The sequence below is a fragment of the Podarcis filfolensis genome (genome assembly GCF_964270895.1).
Source record: "Podarcis filfolensis genome assembly, chromosome: 6".
In the NCBI taxonomy this organism is placed as follows: Eukaryota; Metazoa; Chordata; class Lepidosauria; order Squamata; family Lacertidae; genus Podarcis; species Podarcis filfolensis.
In genome coordinates, this window is record NC_139609.1 from 41060304 (window position 1) to 41087082 (window position 26779).

The 26779-nt window shown below is 42.3% G+C and overlaps 1 protein-coding gene across 2 annotated transcripts in view; it reads left to right on the forward strand.

The window, feature by feature from the left end:
• Positions 1–8570: 8570 nt before the first annotated feature.
• The window catches only part of OMA1 (OMA1 zinc metallopeptidase), a 32025-nt gene continuing 13816 nt past the window's right edge, over positions 8571–26779 (forward strand). The window contains exons 1-8 of one of the 2 annotated variants that reach the window (XM_083619385.1): positions 8571–9207; positions 12357–12853; positions 17617–17845; positions 18873–19046; positions 19739–19846; positions 20414–20542; positions 23708–23782; positions 26441–26590. In XM_083619385.1, coding sequence (XP_083475511.1) covers positions 12381–12853; positions 17617–17845; positions 18873–19046; positions 19739–19846; positions 20414–20542; positions 23708–23782; positions 26441–26590 — 1338 coding nt within the window. In that variant the 5' untranslated portion in view covers positions 8571–9207; positions 12357–12380. Of the gene's footprint in view, positions 9693–12356; positions 12854–17616; positions 17846–18872; positions 19047–19738; positions 19847–20413; positions 20543–23707; positions 23783–26440; positions 26591–26779 lie in introns of both variants that reach the window. The other variant, XM_083619384.1, reaches the window with a different exon arrangement.

Here is a 26779-nt window from a genome sequence, read left to right on the forward strand (position 1 = left end):
CTGTTGCTAAGTTTCATGCTGTGATTCTAAAGGATTTTTCCTCCCAGCATAGATCAGGCTGCCTGTGGTCCTTAACTATCTCCTGGTGTTTTACTGTAGGGGTAAGCTTTTTCTGAATTCCAGCTCTGGGAAAACTACTTGCCAGTCATGTACTGGGTGGTGTGATATAATCAAACCATTGCCAGCCATTGCCATTTCTTGGAAAGTATCACCCTTTTTCATCTGGTGACAGCAGCTGCTGGTAGTAAGTGCACGGCTTGCTATCTAATCTTTGCCATCACAGTCTAGCTGGCAAGAAACCCCCGAAAACCTCTCTACTGTTTTAATAGACCTAAAATGACTCAGTACAACATAGTTGCATATGCTATAGAGTGTACTCCTCTTGTTAACTAACTTGTCCAGGCAAAATAGGATCTTTCATGCTATTGTGACACTATAGATAGGTCATCTTAGCCACAAAGCCTCTCCCCCAAAGCAGTAAGTCACTACAAGCTATTAAAATTGTCATTACAAACTATGGTAGTTGTTACAGGCCACCACAATCTTTGCACCATAATCTGTAACCACTGCTGCTGAATGAACAAGCACTCCTCCATATAGCTGTGAGTCACATATAGCTGTAAGCACAATGTTCCTTCGTTGTAGAGGCTGTCAAGTCAGAGGTACCCAAGTGATCTTAGAGCTTCTTTAAGATGTTCTGCAGAAAGGTTGCAGAATAGTTGAGAACATCTGTACTTGGTCCTGCTCTTAATTTTTTCTTTTTTCTGACAACAGATATCAAGGCTATTTTGACCAGGGACAGAGTTATCAAATAAGCTAACAATGCCTCGGGCCCATGGTTTTCATAATGTGGGTGGCAATGTTGCGAACATACAGAATGCTCCTATTTCACTCCCCCAACAAGCAAGTGGGAGCAACAAACCTTGGTTTAGTGTTATGTCCAAACCAGGGATTGTGGTTTGTTTTGTTCCAAACAAACCATGACCATGATTTGAAGCCAAGGTTTGCTATTTACTCACCAATTGCGGTTTATAAGTTTTGTTCAGAATTTTATTTTGTTCAGAATTTTGTTCAGAATTTCATTTTTGTTTTAAAATATATTCTTTGTATGCATCTCCGGATAAGATCAAATAACACCCCTGATACACGAAACAAACCACAATCCCTGGATTGGACATAACATTAAACCAAGGATTGTGGTTTGTTGCTTCTGCTGCTAGCAGGGAGGACTAAAGTAATCAATGTTCATGGTAAACTATTGGCCATGTGACTTACTATGAATTGTGAATGTAGCCAATGTATGCAATGAGTAAGAAAACTAATGAGTAAGAAAACAAGTGCAAGTAATCATAATTATTTCAAAAAAGCAGAAAAAATAATTGAGATTTGATGGGTTAGGAGAAGACTTTTGTTTCTGTGTGAGAGAGTAGACTAGGCCATGCATAGCTACAGATGTATCAAAGTTTCTATAATTAATTAACCCCATCTAAAAGTGGATGGGCTTTGGTATTTCTGTGTATGCCATCAAGACTCAGTTGTGTATGCTGCTAAGGGATAGAGAAAGCTCAGAGGTCATAAATGGGGAGGGATACAGTATATACCAGCAATTAATCAAAAGAACAGAAAGATTAATTGCAGCAAGACATGCAGAGAACATCTCTGGCCATATGCCATTCTAGCTGGCATAAAGACGCAGGAAGAAACTGACTTTGACAAACTCCACGTCCTTTCTGAGTCAGGTTGCATTCCTTTCTTGCAATTTCAACCTTCTCACCACTCCGACTTTTCCTCCTTTACCTACCTGTGGCTGTTATTATCACATTCATTTTTAACCGGGACCTTGTGATGACTACCAGTGTTTTACCAATAATGTTCACAGAGATCTTTTAATTTCATGGGAAGTGCATGAAAGGGAACATTAGACTGTGAGAAAATTCAACGTACCCTTTCAATATGCTGAGTTGTAGACCGACTTCAATCCATACTTGAGTGAGTACTCATAGGACGAAGAAGCTATCCAATTACATCACCCACACACCCAGATCAAGTTCATTAGAAGTCTTAGCACAGACCCATTCCAGTGTGCAATGAAATCAACCCGCAACTTGCTCTATGATAAATTAATCCATAATAGGCATTGGAAAAGCCAAACAATTTACTGAGGCAGGCATGCTGATGGATAGCTGAAAGGGCTGGCTAGAGGTGGGTTTGGGGAAAACCACTTTTATTGTATGTTATTAGACCCAAAAACTGAAAATAACACTACAGGAGAATCCTAGAAGCTCTCTCCTCGGTCTTTAGCCTTAACAACTTTTGTGTACTAGCAACTCTTGCTTTAATAGCCGGCCACAGTTCACACTCCTTGAAATTGTTTATTCTTTTTCACTGAATTCATGGTTAAAGCCTCTCTGTTCTGCTTCTACTGTAATCTGGTGTAGTCATTTGTGTGAGTGGAAACAGCTCTTACCAGGACATCATTGGAGGTTGGTTGACTAGGGGGCATGGGGCACTGCCCTCAGCCAGCCCTCTTCACCTGCATCCCTACAGTCCAGGGGGTGACTGGAGCTGTTAGCTGCCTCTTCTTTAGCCTCAGCTTTGCCCCTGTAGAACTCAGCAGGAAGGACAAGGAGGAGAAGGGGGACAAAAGTAGAATTAGTTGACTATGACTGAGCCCTCTGTTGGCTTCCCAACTTTACATCCCACCAGTTCCAATAAGCACTAGACACCATCAACGGAACTCCTGTGCATGACAGTTTCTAGCCTGTCATTCAGTTGCGGAGATTTACCACAACACACACATGATTCAGCTTTTGGTGTACCACCTGCCTTTTGAACATTAGCTGTGGGTGTCAAAAATTGAACTTAGTGCTAGGCCATGGGTTCACAAAATTGGCTGATCACTGGCCAGGATGCAGTGCAGAGGGTTCTCAAATGCTTTTCCTGTGGCTACTATACATCCAGTGGGTCATGTACTACTTCTCTGATCTATGTCACCCAAAAGCTGCTTTGTCCATGCTTACCCAGTGGGCAACATTCACTTGCTCTACGAATGTGGACAGTCAAAATGGTTGCCTCATTAAACATGATCTAGTTGTCGCTAGAGCTGAAACCAGCCAACAAAAAATATTTCACTTTAATCAGCACATAGTAATAGGTTTTGCACCCAGTTTCAGTAATAAGAAAAAATAGTGATGATTGTTTTATTGAACAATGAAAGCCTCTTTTTTATTATTTAAAGAAACATTATAATATGAAGAACCCATGAGCAGGATTTGAACTATGAGCAAAAGGAATAATTAGAAATTATTGCATTGTGATTATAATATAAGAGACAGAAGATAGGGTGCAGCAAGGGGCCGAAATAAAAAAAGGGGAAGTTGATAAAACAAAAGAAAAAAATTATTATGTATTGGAATTACATGTGAAATTTGTGGAAATTTAGTAAACATATTCATGCTTTCTGATGAATTGGAATCTGGCCCACAGAAGTTTGGGTGACAATAAATTTAATAGTTGTTGAGGTGTAAGAAAACTCTGTTGTTTTAGCAGCGCAATCATACTGTATATAATGTAAAGTGATCTCACCACACTGGAAATGGTTTTCTTGTCCTTTGACATGCTTAGGAAATATATAGATATATCTAATCACAAGTGCTTTACAAAAAAGCTAGGTACATGACAGTTGGAACAGTTTAAGTAATTAAATAATCGTGATAAAATACTGATAAACACTACATAATTTATATCTTAGGGTTTTAACCACTTCTTCAGAGAATGGGTTGTAATATTAACAAATTGCCCCCTCAATTCCCTATTCCTTAATTGGGATGGTTAATACTATTACAGCAATAATCTTTCCCATGCAGGTACAATTACCCTTTTCAAAGCCTTCCCATTGATCTGTTTCAGGGTTTTGATAAATTTCTAAGTGCCGCAATTACTTCATTTTAATGCTAAAATTACTCTTGAGATGTTACAATTGCCTATCAGAGCAGGAAGACTTGACTTTCCCAGGTTTTATATATATATATATATATATATATATATATATATATATATATATATATATTATATTGTTTGGCAGCCAGAGCACTATTCCTTATGCCACAGTTTTGCCTCGTTTAAATTTTGCACACGCTGAATAAGCTGACAAGATCCTCATTTTATTTTCATGAAGGTCTTTGCTCCCTGAGGGACAATACACTTAGAATCCTACTCCAGTACACTTCACTACCTAGGAAACAATTATGGGGAGACACATGGTTGTTATCTAAATGAGAGGCAGAATGAGAATGGATTTGTAATCCTCCTCTGAGGTTTTAGAGATGGACCCCAAAAGAACCGGTGACATTTGCTCCCATTATTTCTCAGGCAATTTTTATTTGGAATAAACGTCTGTCCCCCACTAGACTTGTATGTGTGTGTGTGTGTGTGTGTGTGTGTGTGTGTGTGTGTGTGTAAAAAAAAAGTCTTTTTTCTCACCGGAGGAAATATGCTGAACAACAGTATAATAATTGGATCTTTCTAGTAAATGGCCTATTTGAATGGGGTCTCCAGTGCACAAAGGATGGGGGGAGGGGAATCCTAGTTCTAATTCTCTCTAACCTCTGTCATTCCCTGAATATTTACACAGATACAGTACAGTTTCTTTGTACAAGAACGTTAAAATCTGTTAATTCTTTCTGGGGACTATTGAACAATATCTGCAAGCATAAAAAGGTAGAGAAAAAAACAATAAGTTTTCACCTGTCTTTTAGTAAGCTATCACACTGAGGGACCTGGCAGCCAGGAAAAGTTTGTATTTTAGGTGTATTGTATAAACAGCACTCCTTGGAGGTAAGGTAAATTCCATTTGGGCTTGCATTTACAAAAGCCATGTATCTGTCATACAAAGGGACTGCAATTGTTTTAGCAACATTTTATTCAGCCATTTCAGGGTTTTTCACACATACTCTCCAAATCCGCATTTTGACATCCATAATCCTATGAAATTTTAATTTTGGAATTGCTACGCATTTCAGCAAAATACAATTTCAGCTCCTCCTGCTTTTTTTCTGCCTTTTCTAGACACGGTGTTTGGTAGGCAAAGCAGGCCTCCTGTTAATGAAATGCAGATGGTGTTTTTCTATTTTCTTTTCTCTTTATCTCAGTAGCAAAATGCTCGAAGCATATTTTAAAGGGCTGCTATATTCCTGGATATACCTCAGAGCTTGCCCTTGGTAAAACCTGTAGCAGCCAAGGTCTATGTACAATATAAGGTGTCGGGCTTTTTGTATAGAAAATAATGTTAGTTCAATTGTCCAAAGGTTGACCTAAGGCCAGAGTCTCTTGGGAACTTTATTTTAAAAAGCTCTTTTTGATCCTTTCCTCAAAATAAAAGGTGCTATGTCTTCATTAAAATTCACGAACAGCCACAGCCTTTAATAACTACTTATGTCTGTAGATCTAGCTGCCTATTTAAAGAAAACCAGCACTTACACATTTCTAATTGTATGACTATACATGTTACATTTTTATATTAAAAGGTATTCACTGTTGGATTTCAATGAAGCTATCCTGTAATTACTCATGCTACATTTGGTGACGACTTCAGAATATTAATATGTAGGATTGCCAGTCAGGGGTGTTTTAGAAAAGCAGGGTGCATAATGTGAATTTAGTACCATAACATAAGCTTCATACACCCACAATTGACAGAGTATCTGTGCAGCAGCCACATTCGTTTGGCAAGCTAAACCATAGTTTAGTGTGACAAGAATGAGTCACAGCAAGCTGAGCCTCTGGCATGTTTGAAATAGCATGTCAGAACCTTTCACTCTTCCATTAACCACAGTTTAGTGTGTTTCCCTAAACCAAATTGTTGTTCATTTTAACTGTGGTTGTTTAAACAAGCCAACTTCATAGCCCATGGTTTTAAGGTGCCTTGTTTCAAACAAACCATTATTAACAGCAAACACAGTTGTTTGTTGTTTCTCACAATATGAGAAGCTGGAGCTAAGCCCAAATGGAAGTGAATTCCTTGTAGCCAGGCTGGAAGAGGGGCAAGCCTGAGGCTCACTGTGGCTCGTTCTGATTTAGCAATTTCCAAAGAAGGATTATGTATCAATATCTGCAACTGCCAGGTGATTATGCCAAACTGTCTTTGCTGCCATTTTGAAACTGGCTCTGCCCCATTTTAAGAACATAGGAAGAGCCTGCTTGATCAGGCCAATGGCTCATCTAGTCCAGCTTCCTGTTCTCACAGTGGCCAACTATGGGAAAGCCTTAAAGGGCCTTAAAGGAGGACATGAGAACAAGAAGTCTCTCAGGGTGGGTGTCATACGCCCTGTGAAGACATCTTGGCAGGGCTGGTCCAAGGGGGATGACGAATGGGAAGAGTGCCTGGCGTTGGGGAGGGGCCAAGTGGTTTGCTGGGAGAAAGCACCACCCCAGTGGCATTGGATGTTCCAGCTGTGGGAGAGCCATCTGATCCAGTCTCCACCCTGCCTTGAAGCTTTTCCCACCTCAAGGAAGGTTTCTGAGCCTAGGTCGGACCATGAGATGGATGCACTGCTCCATCTCTAAGGACATTCCATTGGCCATGTCAGCACCAGCAGAGCCAGCCTACTTGCAGGAGCGCCTGCTTGCCTGCCCAGTCTTTGGTAAGAGAACAACACAAATGACCGCACCTGCCCTGCTCTTCAAAAGGTGGGTCAAGCATGTGTGTCAAGTGTTGAGACATCTTAGCCATTCGTCTTAGAGAGCTTTTGAACTCCTGACCTGTGTACCTGTAACCTGACCTATTTTTAGACCCTGCAGAGAATTTTGGAATAACGCCTTTGGCAATAAAGTTGAAAGTTCAAGTACTGTGTCTATGAGTGGGAGCCAAAACAGTGGGTCTCAGTAATTTCAGTTGTCTCTGGTGAGAACTCTGGTACCTGAGCCAGGCCAGTCTGCAAATGTGAAGGTGTGGACTGTAATCCTAGGTGCATTCGAAAGCACATTTAAAAAAATGGCTTCCCCTAAAGAAACCTGGGAACTGTCATTTAACCCCTGCAGCTACAATTTCCCAGCACCCTGAACAAATGAGAGTTCCCAGGATTCTTTGGGAGAAGCAATAGGCTTTAATATATGGATGCAAGCCTATACTTCTTTGCCCTGGCGTATGCCCCATTGAGTTCAGTGGAACTTTCCCCCAGAAAGGAGCGTATAAGATTCAGCCTGAGTAGCGGGTGCTAAATGAACCAGGGAGTTTTAGTGTCAGGACTGGCAGCTTGACAGCTGCAGCTAATATTTTATTGCAAGCCTCATAATTTTATGCCACAATTATTTTTTAAGAAACTCAGCTCCCAGAGCTACTTATTTCAGGTTCATGGGCAATATCTCCTTTCTTGTTTGCAAATGTCATCTTCAAAAGCAATGCATAAATATATCTCTAAATATTCAAAATCTCAGTTCCAAATCTGTAGAGTAAACCTGTTCCTTACTGCTCTATAAATATTTCACAGTGGTTTAACATTCTTATTATTTTATGAATACTTAATGAAAGATAAGCATTTTTTTGAAAATAGAGGAGCTAATGACTTGTAAGGTTATGCCATCCGTCTGGCTGAAGGGCTGACAGGATGCAAACATGACTTGACAATGGAGATAGTGTTGTTTGCTGTTTCCAAGATTCCCTAGAATAACTATCACGGCTTCATATTTCTGAATAAGGCACAGGAGAATTAAACCCACCGCAGTCCTTTTAAGGTGATTTGAGGGCCCTAGTTCAGTTCCCAAAATAGCCCCCCCTTCCTCCCAAAAGGAACAAATGGAATAAAGTCTCACAAAATAAGTCTTGTGGTTTATTATCACAAAAGCTTTCATGGGCTAGAAAAAGTACTTGTGTGTCTGTTCAGCTGCACAATCATCAGCAAACCACAAATGAAAAGCATTTCCCCAACCCTGATAAACAAAAAGAAAACACCATGAGCATGTGTAGTTTCACATTTTAAACTCACTTAACTTGTCCTTGTTTTTGCTCACTTCCTACCTTAGGCTATTCACCAACTCTCAGCCTAACCTACGTCATAATGGCTGTTGTAAAGATACAGAAGGAGGTATAATACAGCTGCAAAAGGGAATTTAGTGCTTGCATCATTTATTTTGTTTACGTATTTATAAACCATACTTTCCAATGAAAGATCACAAGGTGGCGTTTTGAGTTTGCTCCCAGGTTGGTGGGGGACTGTGGAAAGCAGAGTGATCTGCTTTCATGAGCCACTTTGGGCAGGGGTTGGCTGCACTGCCAAGTTCTCCATGGGGAACTTAGTAGCACAGCTGAACCCGACAGGATCACTCTCATTGCCACTGACAAGAAGCCTCCCTTGCCGGGGCACTTTAAGGCTCCTGATTGTACAAAGGCAGCTGTGTTTCTATCAGCCCCACTCCTCATGTTGCAGCTGTGGGGCAGGTGGGCATGGTTTTGGGAAAATGGCTTTGTGTCCCAAACTGGAACCCATGCCGAGCCAAATTAGTCCTGCAGGTCAGAGGTTTCCCACCCCTGAGCTGAGTGAGCCTAGTGCATCTCTAATTAGAGTATGCTCTGGACCCTGCAGCCACTGAAAAGTACCCTCTTCACATTAATGGTCCATTATGGCATAACTTGTCTGTCTTCCCCTAATTTTGAAATCCAGATGTCCAGAAGGAGAAAAATCTCTGTCTTCCCTTGCAACAGGAAAGGCTGTTGATGAGCCACCGTTTAAAGGTTTCTTCCATTTGATTTCTCCAGTACCCCTGGGCTATGGGAAAGACACCACACGTGGACATTTATTTCCCAGTGTTACCTAGTTGCATGTAAGTGCACTTGCAATATGTGTGTGCCCATTTGAGGGTAGTGTAAGTGCCCCAACACACTTCTGAACCACCCATCGCTGGTGTACTAATGGAAATATCGGCAGATCCGCATCTGGCAAGCATGGGCGTAGCCAGGACTTTTGCTGGGGGAGGGGGCGCAATACCGACGAGATTGGTCAGTTAGTTAAGTATTTCTATTGTTTTATTTGATCTGGGCGGCATAGCTGCACCCCCTTGGCTACGCCCATGCTGACAAGCACATTTAAAAACCTGGTTCTACACATGCCACCGAATATGGCACATTTCTGCATTGCAGGGGGTTGGACTGGATGACCCTCGGGGTCCCTTTGTTACAATTCTATGACTGCATTCCATCACTCCGGACTGCCGGTAGATAGGTGCAGAATCACAGCTCAGAATCTCCTCCACGCTCAACTCGCTGACAGTAAACACAGCGGCTGGAGGCGGCCTTCTCTCGGTCGCGAAACAGGGAAACTCCGCCACCGATTGGCTCCCTCCCCAGCCCGGAAGGAAAGGCAAGCGGCCGCCCCAGCCGTAGAGCGCAAGGGGAAGAGGCCTGGTGCACGGGGAGGGCGAAGGGCGCGCCTCTCCGCGGCCAAAGGGTCCCAGAGGTCGCCATTGCGTCTTTACGCGCAGCGCCCCTTCTTCTCTCCAGGGCTGGGCGGACGGCTAGTAAGGGTAAAGCGCTGGTATCTCAAGCCCCCCCCCCCATTACGTCTTTACTTGCTGGAGGGATCGCCGGAGCAGGGGATCTTGCTCCTCTCCCTCCCCCCACCCCACGCGCCTCGTCTCCGACTTGAGCTTTTGGCAACCTCGCCTCCTCCTCCTGGAACCAGTTTGTTCTGTTGCGGCTGGTAGGTGACGGGAGTGGCGATGGCGGGGGAAAGGCAGTTATAAGGAGGCGTCCCGCTTGCTCTCTATTGGCTCCGGTTTCCCTGCTGCTGCGTCTTCTTCGGAAGGCGTTTCCCCTTCCTGCCCTCGCAGCGTCTCCTGTTGACGTTGGCCAAAGAGGCTCAGGTGGCGCAGGGAGGCGGCGGGTCGGTTCCCCCGCGGCGCTTCTGCGCCAAGGGAAACCTGGGTTCTACTCGCATGGCTTGAGGCGCAGGAGAGAGGGTGTGCGTGTCCTTCCTCGCCCTCGAGCCTAGGAGCTGAAGGAGACCCCGGAGCACCACTCGCGATGGGTGCTTCTGAAGCCACAGGGGCCTGTAACTGGAAAGATATTGGAAGTTAAAAGCGTGCGAAATTTATTTAGCCAAGCAATACGTTGCATCGTCTCTCTGGTCCCTCAGGCCTCCACTTTGTGACTGCTTCTGTGGGACAAAGCCACCCAAGTCACAAGGTGAACCCGCATTTCCCCTGATACTCATATAGCAGATAATATGGTTTAGGATTCCCACCTAATCCAGCCGTTTATTGCTGGTTTTAATTAGCAATGCAAATTTGACTTGAAATTTAAGTGAGAAATATCTCTTCTATGAGGGAAAGAAGAATGGCTCTGCTTCTGGGAAAAAACACCTGCCTGCTCCTCATTTTGCTTGCCCCGGTGCCCCTTTTTTGACATTTGGATAGTCAGCCTTAGTTAAAGCCTCACCTATTTCCTTGTGTCATTCTCTCCATGCAATTGTCTCTGGGTTTGAATATGACGGCCAGATCTTCCCTCACAGGGAGTTGGCTCCTGATATTGAAGGTAGTACAGTCAGTACATGAACTTTCATGAGGGTGTTTTCCATGGGACATGAGTGCATTGTTAATGAATCTGCCCTGAACAACCAAAATATGACAGGATAGTGCCCAAGCTTTTGACTTCTCAGGCTAGATTAACCTGGTGCTCTGTAGATTTGGACTGTAACTCCCGTCACTCCCAGCTACCACAGCTGTGCTGACAGTGTTGCGGATGGGAATTGTAGTCCAGAATTTATGGAGGGCACCAGGTTGGGGGAGGCTGGGCTAGATGGTAAACAAAGCAGGGAGTTAGCTGCTAGTGCTTATATAGCACTTCAGAGAGCTCAGAGCATTTTACTTGGAATCTCTCAATAATCCTTACAACAACTCTGCCAGGTAGATCAATATTACTATCTCCATCTTGCAGATGGAGAATAGGGGGTGAAGATGAGAGATTGTGGCTTGCATAAAGACACCTAGTGATTTAGTGATGGAGGTGATATTTGGAAACTTTGAAAGGGAAGCCAAATCAGAGAGTTAAGGGAAGGGGTTGACTGTTGGCCCGAGGGAAGGAGTTTGCTGCTGACACTGAACAGAGAACAAGGTAAAAAGGGTGGACAGAGGGCCATGGGCTACGGATGCCAAGGAAGTTACGTGTGTGCTGAATTTCATGTGGTGGGTTGTATTCAACTATCTTCAGAGTAGGCGTCTTTAAATTAATGGCTGCAATTAACTTAGGTCCAGTAATTTAAGTGAGTACAAGTTAATTACTCTGAGTAAACGGTAGTTGACGGCAACCCAGTGATTCGAAGTAATCAACCAGAGAAATGGTCAGCTAAAGATCAGAAGTGGGACCTGCATTTACTGCAGTGGGATATTACACCCAAATCAACTTTTTCAACTCTGCAATCACTTCATTGTATCCCAAATTTTGGTTGGAAACCAAGGTGTCACATATGGAAAATAAGTGCCAGTGGCTGTGGTCAGGATTCTTACATTGGTTCCAACCCTTGATGTTCTTATAGGGACCACATATTCTCTCCCACTCTGTGTGTAAATGGGGTTTACATGCAATTCATGCAAGTTTAAAAAATGGGGTGGATGTATTATATAAGTCCTACTCATACAGGTGTGCCCTGTTGGGAGAAAAGAATCCAAGGCTCACTCCCACACATTGCCGTGTACTACGTAACTGGTTACCTGAACTATGTGTGATGTAGCTCATGGATGTAAAGATTCTGTGTGACCCATTGGCTTGGTTTGGACTATTTTTCTGGGCTTCCAAAACTGTGGTTTGGCCCAAAGTGGGGAAAGTCTATCTTAATAGTTTGTGAACTTGGGAACTAGCAATGGGATAGAGGGAACTGTACTCGTTTTGACCCTCTTTTCCTCTTCAGTGTGGATTTTTTTCATGTTCAATAGTGTGTCTGTTCAGCACTTCATTTCTGGCTTTTACTAAGCCTGAGTTCCCTATTATATCTGGAGAATTTTGGCTTATTGTCAGATATTATCCTGGTTGCTAACTAACTGACAGATTTACACAGTTTTGGACCCACAACTCTGGCTTTTTGTAAATCAGAAATGAAGCAGAACAGTGGAAAGAGTGTAGGTATTTCGCCCTGGCTCATGCTCCTAATTTAATAAACCATAGTTTTTGAAACCTGGAACAATTATCTGAACTAGGCCATTGTACCCAGCAACAGATCCCAGCACTTTGGTAGAACCATGCTGAGGTTTTCCCAATACCCAGTACTGAGTTCCAGTGAATACAAACCCTTAAAGAGCTTAGTGTCTTATAGCGTTATCATTTGCTATTGCATCATTTAAAAATATATACTCTTGATTTACATTTCTAGGTGTAACACATGAGAGAGTGAGTGATGGCTGCTCTTAGTGGCTCAAGAAACTGTCTTTTAACTAGATTTACATCTTTGGCCTGTTGGGGAAAGTGCATTAATCCTTACAAGTTTTCCAGTGAAGCATTGAACAGACACCAGCATCAAGTGACTAAGTGCCAATCATGGAACAAAAGTAAAAACAGAAGGTGCTACTTAATGACTGAAAGTTCCAACACCTACAGTAACCTCATTAATAAAAGTCAAGTGTGGCTTTTGAACCCTAAGAATGCAGGAATTTTCAACGTTGCACACAGCTGTTCTAGGAGGCCTTGTATTCTCTCTGAGCAAAGGGCAAGAGGACTTTCTTTTCAAAAATCTCGACACTTGACTGCTTCTCACAATGTCCAGTTTCACAGGCCTTTTCACAGATCTTCAGCATTGAAGGCGGCTCCCGTTCCAATCTTGTGGATTCTATTGAAGCCTGTTCAGAAACTATTTGCTGTCATCCTTGGGAGGTAAACATTAATATTGCTCTGCTACACACTATAGCAGTATAGAGTATACTACATTGTTGCAATGTAAATTTAGATGCAAGCTTAATAGGATACTTTGGAAACTTCACATAAGACTGTCTGGCATGCTCATAATGTTGCAAAGGAGCCTTGCAAATACAGTGGTACCTCAGGTTAAGTACTTAATTCGTTCCGGAGGTCCGTACTTAACCTGAAACTGTTCTTAACCTGAAGCACCGCTTTAGCTAATGGGGCCTCCTGCTGCTGCCGTGCCGCTGGAGCTCGATTTCTGTTCTCATCCTGAAGCAAAGTTCTTAACCTGAAGCACTATTTCTGGGTTAGTGGAGTCTTTAACCTGAAGCGTATGTAACCTGAAGCGTATGTAACCTTTTTGCGAGAATGACTGCTGATTTTGTGTCTCTGCTCCCCTCCTCTTCTCACCTGTTTTAAAGCCTGGTGAGGTAGCTTGGAAGAACATGTGTAACTTGGATAAAAATGGGTAAAGTACATTCCTATGCTGTTTCCCAAACTGTTCCCCCAAATACGTGAATATTCTACCTCTATCCTCCAGCAAAGGACGCTAGAATAGCATTGTGGTACTTTCTGGTCCCTTGCCCGCGCTCCCAGTACTGAGGGATAATGTCTCCTGGCTCTAGGCACTAGGTTGATAGTACAGTACCACTTTTGATTCTTGTGAAGAGGATGGGGCAGGGGCTGTAGGAAGGAGAGAGTGAGTATTGTCCATTCTCGGCCTGGAACCATGATAAATTGCACCTCTGTTTCTGTGCTTTCCCATGAAAGCAGCCCCTGCTTTGGGGATATGTTTTGGTTTTTATTGATTTTCATTTACCTTAGCCAAGTTTTAATTACTTGAAAGGCCAACTGCTTCCTTGATTTGAACTCTGCGAAGCTCTGTAACACCTCTGAAGTGGAGTATGCAACTCTGTTCATCACTTTGGTGGGAAGGTGGGAATGAAGCAGAAGAAATAAACATGCTTTAAATATGCTTAGTTTGAAATGGCATCAACTTGGTGGCTTAGGTGCAGAGTGTTCTTCCTGTGATTTTAGTTCTATACTGTCTGAGCAGTGCCTTTTTCTCCTAAATGCCACCAGCAGTTAGGCACTTTATTATCCTTTAAAAACATTTCCTCTTTATAATAAAATTTAGAATGTTTTTAACTGTGTTGCCAAGACACACCTTGTTGTGTAATTTCCACCAAGGAAGTAGTTGCGTCTCTCAAGTTTTTAACAGTGACTCAGCGCAGTGAGTTTCGTTCCTAGCTTGCAGACCAATCGGTTAACGAAATTTGGATCTTGGTAATGCACTTCTAATATTAGGAGCACATCCTCATCTCTAGTCACCTTTTAAAAGGTAATTTGGCTACTAATCTCCAACCTAGATATCATGTGCACACCAGAGGGCTGCTGCAGCACTGTCCCCATGCATGTACTATCCTGCTGAGGAAGCCACACCTTTGCAAACTTCCTGGGAAAGGAGTGGAAGGTTCTCAGAATCTGGGGCACTCCATATATAGGCCTGCGTCGCACTTGGATTTATGAGCGGTGGTAAGGGCATGTGTCTGATGCTTCACCTTGTAAGCTGTTTTTCTGGATTGGAGGTTGAGTAATTTGGGCTTAAGAATAGGTCAGTCACAAAGTATGCATCTAGTTTTCTAGTACAGTGGTACCTCTGGTTATGAACTTAATTGGTTCTTAACCTGAGGTACCACTTTAGCTAATGGGTCCTCCTGCTGCTGCCGCACTGCCAATGCGTGATTTCTATTCTCATCCTGGGGCAAAGTTCTTAACCCAAGGTACTACTTCCGGGTTAGCGGAGTCTGTAACCTGAAGCGTTTGTAACCCGAGGTGTTTGTAACCCGAGGTACCACTGTATATATATAGTTCATGATCCAGAAAGTTGAGGCTTGCGGTAGTGCAGTAGAATTTTTGACTTTGAAGAGCTGACTCCTTTACTTCCCCATGCCATGTAACAAATCGCTTTTGAAAATTATCCTCAGTTTTGGAAGTCCTCAGGTTTGCCTTGTGGCATAGAGGGAGGACTTCTGTTTGAGGAAAACAAGTATAAAATCCCCTTGGAGCTGCTTTTGCAGTGCTCTGGATTCTGGCCATAAACTTTACATATTCACTATGTAGGCCAAAACAGCAAATGATGCTCCACTTGTGCTTTTGCAATATGGATGTTCTGTTGCTGCTCAAGGAACCATCTATTAAATTTAAATTGTATATACAAGTTGGACCCTGTGGAAAACCATTGTGGTATATGTGATAAATCCCATCCCTTATTAAACCTTTTCTTTGTTATTAAATGAACACATTTTTCTTACTGTAAATAAGGTGTCTCAGTGTTTTGAAACTTGGTTCTTTTTCTTATTATTCTCCAGAGCAGAATGTTGTTTTTTAAAATAGAATATAATAGTTAATGTTTTCTCAGCCTTTAAATATGCATTAGATTTTTGTTTTGGCTTTCCTTTTCCATTCTTAAAGGCTTCATTGTAGCCAGATTTTAGATCTGTAGAAATTAACTTAAAAAAAAAAAGTTTAGAAGGAGAATAGCATTAGATTATTTAAACTGCTGTTTGGATCCTCAAATTTCAACTGAGCAATCTTCCATTTTTTTTTAATTTTTTTTGGTATACAGTGCAACCTCGGGTTATGTACCATCCTGCTTACGAACGCTTCGGGTAATGAGCTCCACTAACCCGGAAGTAGGTGCTCCTGGTAGCGAACTTTGCCCCGGGATGCGAATGGAAGTCGCGTGGTGGCGGCATGGCGCAAGCGGGAGGCCCCATTAGCAAAAGCGTGCCTCAGGTTAAGAACGGTTTCTGGTTAAGAACGGACCTCCGGGACAAATTAAGTTAGTAACTGGAGGTACGACTGTAATATCTTGCCACTTGACTGGCATTATATTACCTTACTTTTGCTTCCTCTTCATTTGAAATGGAAGTTCTTTCTCTACAAACATGTGCATGCTATGTAGGTACTGCCCCATCTCTCCCTATTTATTTATTTGTTCTTGAAATCCATCTTCTTTTTAAACTCACCTTCTCAGCCTTTGACTCGCCTTAACCTGGACACCTTAAAAGCTGCCTGATCCACCTATGTACAGAAGCAAGACTTTGTGTAGATCCCTAGCTTTGTGGGCAGCTGTATGCATAAATGGGTCCTGGGTTCCTGTCCAGCTGTGGATATGTTCACATAACCTTTTAAATCCCAAATATGATGCTGCCCATTTGTTTGATGAAAGTGATGGTGGTTCCACACTCTCTGTTTGCCATATCTTCCTCCTGTTTACTTCCCATTCAGCTTTCCTCCTTCCCTACACCAGCTCTCTCCCCCATCCCTTCTTGTTGTGCTTATGCACAACCCTCAGCTGCCTTTCCTCATCTCTCAGACTCCTCATAACGCACAGTTAACCAATCTCCTTAGTTTGGGAGGCCCCACAGTCTCTAGGTCTCAGAGACCAAGCTGAGGAGTACTGCTCTGGTGAGGAGTGGTGGGACCCTCCCCCTGCTCCTGATCAGGATCCTGAAGGTGCCCTGGAGCAGTAAAGATTTGGAACAGTGGTTTGCAGAGGGGCATAGTTCTGACGACAAAAGTTGGGAAGAACTGGGGTGTGAACAGCAAAGTGAAGAAGAACAGGAAGAGAGAGAGCTAATCGACTCTCTCTCGCTGGAAAGTATTCAGTATATCAGTCCAAGGTCACACAGAGCAGATAAGATGGCTACACAAAAAGCATGGTGGTTGTGAGATGGAAGTGACTGGGGGGAAGTGGGGGGAAGCCTTAATTGGGAACACCTTCAATTCTGATAATGAATGCTTTGTTCTTTTGCTGTGATCATTAAAGACTCTTTAAATGGTAAGGGACTCTTCGCTCTGTCCTGCTTATCTATGGCCAAAGGGGAGGAAGAAGCCAAGTCCCCGGAGCCTGACACAGGGTTAACCAGAAAACCTCCCTAATTCTCCATTTCTCTCATGTGTACAAAAATGTGCAGCATATCCGTTTTACTCTTGTAGAGTGAGGTATCAAAGTGAACATTGCTGCAGCCTCATAGCTTGTTGTATCAGTGTCACATTAAACCATAGCTAAAGACAACTAACGATGTTAACTATCGTTTAATGTGAGCATTCCGCATGTTAGTATATGCCACTGAAAAGGTTTTGCTCTGCTCTTTTTCTGTTTCTGCTGTTGCTAAGCTAACAGGAAAGAGAGCCTGGCTTGTTGTTACATCCAAACTCAGGCCTATGGTTGCTTTCTTTCCAAATAAATCATGTGGCAATCAAGGTTTGTTCTTGGCATACCACTTGTCGTTGACACGCCATGAGCCTCAGGTTGGGCACTCAAAACAAGCCAGACCATGGTTTGTTTCCTGGTGGCACAGCAGGCGAAAGAACTTTGGGGCATCATGGACTAGCATGCTATTTGTTTGCATTAAGCAGAGAAGCTTGCCTTTAACTCAACCAATTAATTGAATGCGATGCTAGCCTCTTTGGAATGCATCCTGCGGCTTCAGTGTGGCAAGTATGGTTTTTAAAAATGGTGATTTTGTACTCTCCTGTTCTGCACGCAGGGTGCTGGTTGCATGGCTATACATGCAAGCCTGCCAGGTACGAAGAACACATTCACTTCTGTTGTTAAGTTTTGACATTTATAACACATGCTGGTAGCACTGATGAGGGTGCAGCAGTCAGGGACACTTGCGATTTGCTCTGGCTTCCTTGAACTTTGCTATATTTGTGCCTTACAGGAGCATAAGAAAATGGTGGAGGGCACTTCCTCCAAACAAGAAGGAGCTGTTTAAAGAAGCTGCAAGAAGAAATAAATGGAAGATAGCCCTGGGCCTGTGTACTTTAGGACTTGTATTTATCCTGTTTTATTTTACTCACTTGGAAGAGACACCAATCACTGGACGTTCTCGGCTTCTGGTGTTTCGGAAAGACCATTTTGCGGAATTGTCCCAGATGGAGTATTCCATGGTGGGTATCTGTTCAAAAAAGCAAACAATAATAATAATAATTCCCCTGCCCCACTTTGCAGTAACTGAGATGACTCACAGTAACAGTTCAGGGTCTCCAGCTCTACCACTTGAGACCCTTATTAATGCACAATGCTGGTGATTGAAGATGGGAACTTATATGAAGCATATATCCTGTTTTCTGGCCTTCCCACATAGCTGAGGGAATTTTTCTTCCATTTAAGGAGTGTTGGCAGTGCAAGGATTGAGAATATCTGTTTTACTGCTTGTTACATGAGGAAGATGAATATTGCTTGTTAGTAAATAATATATGTATATATAATTGCTGATGTATTCCATCTCATTAGGTCACCTTTCCTGAGTTAAATATTTTGCTCGAGCACATCTTTAAATTTTATTCCCTAAATGGATATCGTACAGCAGGGCATGTCATTTTAGGGGGTGAAATTTAATTTTTGCAAATTTCTTCCATGAGGGGGTCTTAAAAATACATTTTTGGGTGCAAGGGATTCAAATCTGCTGTTATATTTGCGCTTGGACAACATTTAGCTTGCTAAGACTACGTTTGCTTAAGAAGCAAATAAACTGCTTTTGGAAAGCCAAAGAATTTTAATTTTGCCTTCTGAAAGTGTCAGGTAAAATCATTAATATACATAATATAAGTAAACAAGAATAATATTAAAATATAAGTGCTTGGCGGTCATTTTTAAATTTTTTCTATGCAATATTACACACATTTTATTTACCAAACAAAATTAGATTAATGTAACCAAAATATCTTTTGAATTCCCAAGTCATTCTACAACTTTTTAGCACCCTTCATTTTGGGAATTTGGGAGTTGAAAAATTCATCTTGCCCTAATAGTATGGTGGATGTCTCCTCCCCGCTCTGAATTAGATTGCGTCATATATATTTTAATTTGTACTGACCTCTGTTCCATGGATATTCATGCATATTAATGTATCTCTTAATTGCAATTTTACTTGCCTTGAATCGGTCAGTATGCGGCGTCTTCTTTTTCTTCCAGTGGGTCGAAGAATTTAAAAGCAGAATGTTGCCTGAAACGGACCCCCGTTACCAGGAGGTCAAAAAAGTCTTTTTGCATTTGGTTGACAGCAACAAGGATTTTCCAGGATTCTCTGAGTTCAAGTGGACTATCCATGTGGTGGAGGGGCCAGACATTAATGCTGTTGTGCTTCCAGTAAGTAAAAATCAAACACCAAAGATGAGATGTAACAATTCGGAAAGAAGCAACTGACAGTGCAGTCCTATTGTCCTTGGGAGGACGTCCCAAAGGCCGAAGGATTTTGTGCATCTCCCTCTTGGCGGTGAGGGCGGGGTGAGGGGGTCTTAGCTCAGAGGCAGAGCATCTCCCTTGCTCTTCCAGATTCAGTCCCTGGCTTCTGCAGGCGGGGCTGGGAATGTCACCAAATCTGAATCCCTGGAGAGCCTCTGCCAGTCAGTGCACACAGTACTGGGCTTGACTTGGTACCGCTGTCCTTCCTCTGCCATTATTGCTTTCACAGTAGAGAGGGCAAAAAGGTGTTGGGGAGAAGAGGAGCTTCTGGGATCCAGCCTCCCCCAATACACGGGTTGAGAGAAAACGTGTCCTGAAGTTTGCGTGCTGATTTTCTCTCCTTTTCTGACCAACGTGCAGGAAAGTCTCCCTTCCTCACCTCGCCCCCCCCAAAAGAAGTGCACTGACGAAAAGGAGGAATAAAGAAGAAACACAACTTCTCTTTTCCCCTCCATTCTGTCTCTCACCCCCTCTCCCCATTTTTCTGCTCTGCTGGTGCTGGCCTGGCTGAGCTCTGGGTTCACCCCCACCCCCACTTTGAATTGCTCTGTGAAACAATTTGTTTGCAGTATTATTTTTCCTCTCTTTGCCTGCAGAATGGACAACTGTTTGTTTTCACTGGTATGCTGTCTGCTGTGTCAGATATCAGTGAGCTGTCTTTCATTCTGGGACATGAACTTGCTCATGCTGTTCTAGGACACGGGGTATGTATCTTGTTTTAAATAGTGACGTTGCCAAAGCCTTCTGAAACTAAACACATGCTTGTAGTCACAGGTGACCAATGTGGAGACCACCATATTTGGCTGGAATTATCCAGCAATGCCCACAGCCTGCCTCTTAGGGCTAATAAGCTTTGCTCCAAACTCTGCATCTGTGGTGTTAATTGAACTGACATAGTCAGAAGTTAGGGGTGTGTCGTACAACTGAATAGCTCTTTATAGGCCTTCCTTACCCAGGGTTGGTGCTTTCCAGCATCCAGTGTTTCTTCTGTCAGCATTGTGGTTTCACACAGTGTTTCTCCAAGTTGGATCTCCAGCTGCTGTTGGACTACAACTCCCATAATCCTTAGCTAGCAGGATGTGATGGGAGTTGTAGTCCAGCAACAGCTGGTGAACCAAGTTGGAGAAGTAACAGCAACTTCTGCGTCTTCACGTTTTGTAAAAGGGGTTGGTAGACAGCGCATCGTTTTGAATACAGAAAACCTTAAATATCCATGCGCAAGATTAGGACATAAGTAGGTGGTTTTAAAATACAGTTTTCCTTGTTTTAAGGCAGAGAAGGCGAGCCTGATGCATTTTGTGGATTTCGTGCTGCTCATTCTTCTCATAATGATTTGGGCTGTTTGCCCTGTAGACAGCTTAGCGATCGTAGGCCACTGGCTCCAAGCTTGGTTTCAAGAGGTAAGATGATCACCGTTCTACAGAGCATTCATCTAGCTCCTGCATTGGGGGTGTTCATTGTGGGGGGAGGTCTCTGTATTACAGGACACAGTGCTTCATTTAATAGACTATGGACCTGATCTAGCAGTAAACCTACGGTCTTAAGTCAGCTTGCGTGTTGGATCTAAGAAGGGGAAAGAAACTGCAGTTCACCCTGGGTGAGTAGCTAATTACAAGCCCGGGCTTGCCTTTTCGCCATGGGAAGCAGGTCTTGATCTCACTGTTTTAAAAATAAGACGGAGTCGCAACAAAAGTAGGTCATTTTGTGGGTGTATTATGCATACTGTCATAGGTGTGGTTTGTTTGTTTGTTTGTTTTTAAAAAACACCACTGGATTGATTCACCAAAGACACATATATTGCCTTCTAGTTTGTAAACTTCAGACTGTTGTGAGCTGGGAGTTTACGCTAGGAAATGGAAGTACTTTGTTATTTCCCAGGCCGCTGCTCTGAGCCAGTAAACATTTTTCTTATAAATTCGTTCTGCTGGCCCTGGACATACTACTGAGTGGAGCATACTTACCTAGAATCAATAATTTAAATTCTACTGTAGCATTCATCACCCACAATGTTCAATCTCTGGAGGATGGCATGCATTTTGCAATAGAACGTCCTTCTCCTTTTATGCCTTTGCATTTTTAAAGGTTAGCTTGATGACCCGGAAAACAATTTAAAATGTAATACTGTTCTTCGTACATCTGTTGAGCCAATATTGTGCTATTTTAACATTCTTGGGTGAAATCCACAGATCTCCCCAAGTGACCCGAGAACCTCGGATGCCCTGAGATCCTTCCACTTGGCTTTCTTTCTTTCTTTCTTTCTTTCTTTCTTTCTTTCTTTCTTTCTTTCTTTCTCTTTTGCTCCGTGCTACAAGGCTCATTAACCAGGAACTGAGAAGAGAATAAATGGTCCTGCTCTCCCTGCAAAGTTTCTTATTACACTTGAACTTCCTGCCAGTCAGGAATAAAATCAGAGATGTAGGAAAAGGCAGTTCAGTAACCTAACCTAAAATGGCTGAGGGAACTGTCAGGATGATCAATGATACTTCAGCACCAGGCTTGCTTTATAGTACACAAGTTGCCAAACCCAGTTCTTCGCTCTCTGTCACATTTGGCAGTTTCTTTCCCTTCACGTTCCAGAAGTGTAAAATGCCTGTGGTAGCTCTTTTCTTTTTAAAAAGGGAGGTGCCAGGAAAACTTCTGAGGTTGCAGAAATGTGGTGATTTTATTATTGCTGTTTCTTGGTTTCCACAGCTGTCTGGGCTGGGTACAGTGCTGCTCCCTCTAGCAATATTCCGTATTATCCTCTCAAGTCAATGTTGTAACTTTGTATTACCACTCTGACAACCGGAAGTCAATAAGTCACATAATTAAATGTGATCTCTGGTGACCCACAAGGCACTGAGCAAGACCATTTTGCGGTACCTCTTTGAAATGATTGGCTTCTCAAATTAAAATTTTTTATTTCATTTGGTAGTGTTCATAAACCACCTTTTGTTGTGAAAAATAAGGCGGTTTACAAAATAAAACCGCTACAGTAAAGTAACAATATAACATAGTTAGTGCCTTGGAATAACCGTGTGGCCAGGTAGCTTTTTTACCAACTGGTGAAAATGTGTCAAGATTAATACATGATTAATACAAGATTTGAAAAACCACATCCTCAGAATACTGAATTAAAAAGATCCCAATTCCACTATTGTCAGTGACACTCTGGAAGGGGAGTAAGTTTATGAAACCTGTGGTCCATGCAAAATATGAGGTATTTCAAATACAGTTGGAAATATGGTATGAATTCAAATGGACTTTGGTCCATTTGGGCAAGGGCCCCTGTGGCCCTGCAGGTGGTTCCTGACCACTGGGTATGCAGACTGGGGCTGATGGGAGTTGGAGTCTATCCACATCTGTAGGCCCCCTGTGCTCCCTATGCCTGTAGGGTTAAAACGAAACGAAATTTGGCAGTATTGTCAAATATCAGGCGGAAAAATCAGGTTTTTGGTTTGTTTGTTTTTAAAAGGAGCAAACATGGAAACTGAATAAACTCTATTACAGCTGAGGAGAGTCTTGAGGCTGTAATAAGGCATGTCCATCTTTCATATCCACAATTTACTTTCAGTTGGGCTACTGCACAGAAAACCTGCTATCCAAGTTTTTTTGCTGTCATAATTGCAGTGTGAAGCCTTACAATGTGTGGGTAATTTCCCATGACATTTTGGGAACTGGGCGGCAGGTAGATTGGAGCTGGGCAGGGCTTTCCTTGGGGCGAGACAGTGCCTCTTCTACAGTCATCCTAAGTTGTTACCATCCGCCCTCATCACCGCTCTCTCTGACTTCAATCTCTGTGCTCTGCTGTCACCGCCAGTCGTTGGTTTACACTGTATTATAATTCATGGATATTTGCATTACATTTTGCATTGAAAAGCTTTAATATGAGGGGGAAAGCACTCTGCATATGCTCCGATGTGCTTTTTTCCTTAAGACCTCTGCCATGGATTTAAAGGTGAACACGCATATTGCGGTGCCTCAAATGTTTTTTGTAACCATCTGTAAAATGGGACCAATGACTGCTAAGTGGTCTAAATGCAATAAAGCACATAGATGTCTCTTTATCTGTATCTGATGTGTCTGCAGAATACCTCACTGCTTTTATTATCAAAACCCATCTGGTTGCATGCATTTTAGTTTCATTTTTTCACCTGTGGCTAGCTCTGGCCTCTTGTCATTATTTGCCAGGCCATGCAAATACTCCCCGCTTAGCTGCACCCACTACTTCAATCTATAAAACACTGGAGCACATGCTATCATTCTGTCTACTGTAGACCAGAGAGAGAGAGAGAGAGAAAAGTGAAGAAGCACTGCTGGCATGCATGGCTTTTATTGGAACCAAACTCTAGAACGCAGCAGGTCCTCAGCTATGCTGCTAATGCAACTGCTGATTTAGCTGCTTCCTAAATTCCCAAGGGAAAATGTACATCTACAGCCTCTTCTCTAAGCCCTTTGCAGAAAGAGTAGGAGGGGGAACACTTCTGCTGAAACTTGTCTGTTGCATGTAAGTTAGGAAAATGCTTACTTTGGTTTCAGAAACTGGCAAGAACAAAGTTCTGATGTCTCTTTCCTTTCCCTTCTAGTTGCTGTTCAATAGGCCATATAGCAGGACATTGGAAGCGGAGGCTGACAAAATTGGGCTTTGGTTTGCTGCTAAGGTAATAATAGTTTTTGGCAACAGAATAGAAAAAGTTCCTTTGCTTCATTTTAAGTAGTCAGTGTTTTTCACAAATGGTTTTCTGTGTATAGTTGTAACACCTTAAATAAATGGGTCTTTCCCTTGCCGTCTGCTGTATTAGGGTTTTAGTCTTGTTTTAAATGTATTTGCTGTTTTTGTGTTTTTAAATGTTTTTGATTGTCTTGTTTGTAAACCGCCATGAGATGGTTGCTTGGAATGTGATTAATAAAAATGATATTATGAATAATAATTTGGGATTTCAGTATGAGGCTCATCAAAATACAAAAAATCCTTACCATTTCATATGTACAGGAATGGGATAACTGTACCACCACCGCCACCTAGTGTTAGTATTATTATTAGAATTTATTATTAGAACACACACAAACTAGTTAGCTTGACTGCTGGGAGAGGAACAAAGTTAGTGGACCACTTATTTTCACAGGCATTTTTGCAAACAGTGCTGTTCACAATAACTTTTATTCCTCTGGGTGAAAATCCATCAAGCTTCTTTCTAGGGTTGACAATATTGCCAATGCTTATTGGTTTGTTACAATTATTTATATTTGGCCTTTGAGGATACAGAAAAGTAGGAAGCATTTACACCCAAAGGAGAGAATGATGCTTCAGCATGTACTTAAAGGGTGTCTGGATGAGGGAAAGCGGCCTTTATCATATTTATTTAGTTGTTTGCTTTTTCACCTCACTTTCCTCCATTCTGGAACAAAGGGCAGCTTCATATAACAAATTGTTAAAACCCCCCTCTTCAATGAAATATAAAGCATAAATAACAAATTACTCCCTTATAATAGATACCACAGTGCAGCTGCTTTATTAGCCATAGGCGCTGGCTTCTGAGGGCTGAGACACTTCCCCCCCCCATGTGTTTTGTGTTTTTGGAGTGGACCAGGAGCCCTCAATGTTCAGAGGGCTGCATGCACGATGTCAGGATGTCGCACAACATCTCCTCAATCTCCTGGAGAAGCTGGTGCCTCTGATAAGGGCCCACATCACCCCAGCACACAGTAATATTTATTATCCAAATGCCTGGAGCATCTTTAACCTGATGTGTGTGTATATCTCTCAGTTCAGTTCTGTGTCCACAGCTATGGAGACCTCTAATTTGCCCTGGAGAGTTGTGGGTTTCAGACCATCCCAGCCTAGGAAACTATTTGAGTACTAAGCCAAAGCAAAGGGAAAGGGTTAATCAGATCTTTCTTGGAAAAATGTAGTCGCTGAGAAAAATATTTGAAAAGAAATGTAACTTGAGATGAGACATTTCAGCCTATGAGAAAGAGACGCTTTGTAGTTGTAATACAGAACTATTTGTTTGAGAAGGGAGAAAGAGTGAAAGCGGTGGAGACCTGTGTTGCAGTTATCAACTTGAACTTGTAACACCAATTGAAACAGAGGACAGCCTGGTTCACACGTCACAGTGAGCCATACTGGGACCATGTAAATGTGCTGATTGCTGGAGAGACCCAGATCTGTGGAATCAGTGCTGCTACAAATGCTTTGATTGTAATGCTTTGATTGTTAACCAAAACTCTTAAAAACAACAACAACAACAACTGTCTCTCTCTCTCTCTCTCTCTCTCTCTCTCTCTCTCTCTCTGTGTGTGTGTGTGTGTGTGTGTGTGCATTAATTCAGAGAAGTATTGGGTTTTAAGCCAAATACAGATTTATTTATTTAAAAATAAGCTCTTCCCTTCTTTCCTTCCGTGGCGTGTTTATTTGTCTCGAGCACTTTATAAGTCTGTTTCCATTTCATCCATTTTGCTACAGCAGCTCCTTCTTTGCCTGTAAAGGTCAAGAACTTAACCCAGATGGTTTTGCTTCTATTAGCATAATTGGTATCTCCTCCTCTTGCATTGGCATATGTGCAGAAATGCCACCTGTTCCGTTTCAAGAGTTGTTTGCATTTGCAGGCACTATGCAGTTTCCCCATGACTCGAGTTCCAGTCTTCAATACTTTTATTTAAAAAAAAAAGAGATCAATATAGGTTGTTGTTGTTTAAAAAAACAATTTCCCGGTGTTAGTTTGTTAATGTTAAGCAGTTCTTCCTTTTACTCTTCCTTTAGCATTTAGCATATGCTACGGAACCCAGTAGTTCTGTAATTTTAATTTTAATTTATAACCCAGTACATGCCATTAGCAAGCTCCAGCCTTTCATTTGATATAAATGCTCATTTATTTTACTTTTTTCTCTTTCCCATGGTTTTCTTCTTTAACCATGGAAGTTAAAACAGTTTTCCCTTGATCATTGATATCGTAACATTTATGATACTTTGCCACTTACATTTCTCTTCTAGAAAATGTATTTTTCTGCTGCTAGCTCTGACTATTATCGTCTCAGGTTTCATGCATGGTGAGTCATTGTTTAGAGTTGCATCTGAAGCAGCTCACCTGCGAAGCACTTTTTTGCTCAGCCCAGAAATTAACAACTTGATTTTATTTCGTTAAGGCTATACCTGTTGCTCCCAAGAGTTTCAGAGCACTGAAGACGTAGAGAAACCTACTTATCTATGCTTTTTCTCTGCTTTCGATGTGAAGGGAACGGCCAGTGATGTTTACAAGCATCATCTTAAGATTGCAATTCATTATCTTTCTGAGATATCACCTTCTCTTTCTTTCTAGGCTTGTATGGATGTAAGAGCAAGTTCTGTATTCTGGCAGAAAATGGAGCTAGCTGAGACTCTTACAGGGCAACCAAGAGTGCCAGAATGGTTTTCTACACACCCCTCCCATGAGAATCGAGCTGAGCATTTGGACAGACTTATTCCAGAGGTGAGGTGGTTTGGGAGTTTTGGTGTGTTTAAACTGATTATCATTTTTCACATGTCTGTCCCATCCTTCTTTGAGTTGCCAAGGGCAGTGTGTATATATAGGATTGATTTCAGACACTCACACACTCCAAATCTAATAGTCATTATGAGTTGCTTTCTTAGCTGGCAATTTTCTAAGACAAAGATACCG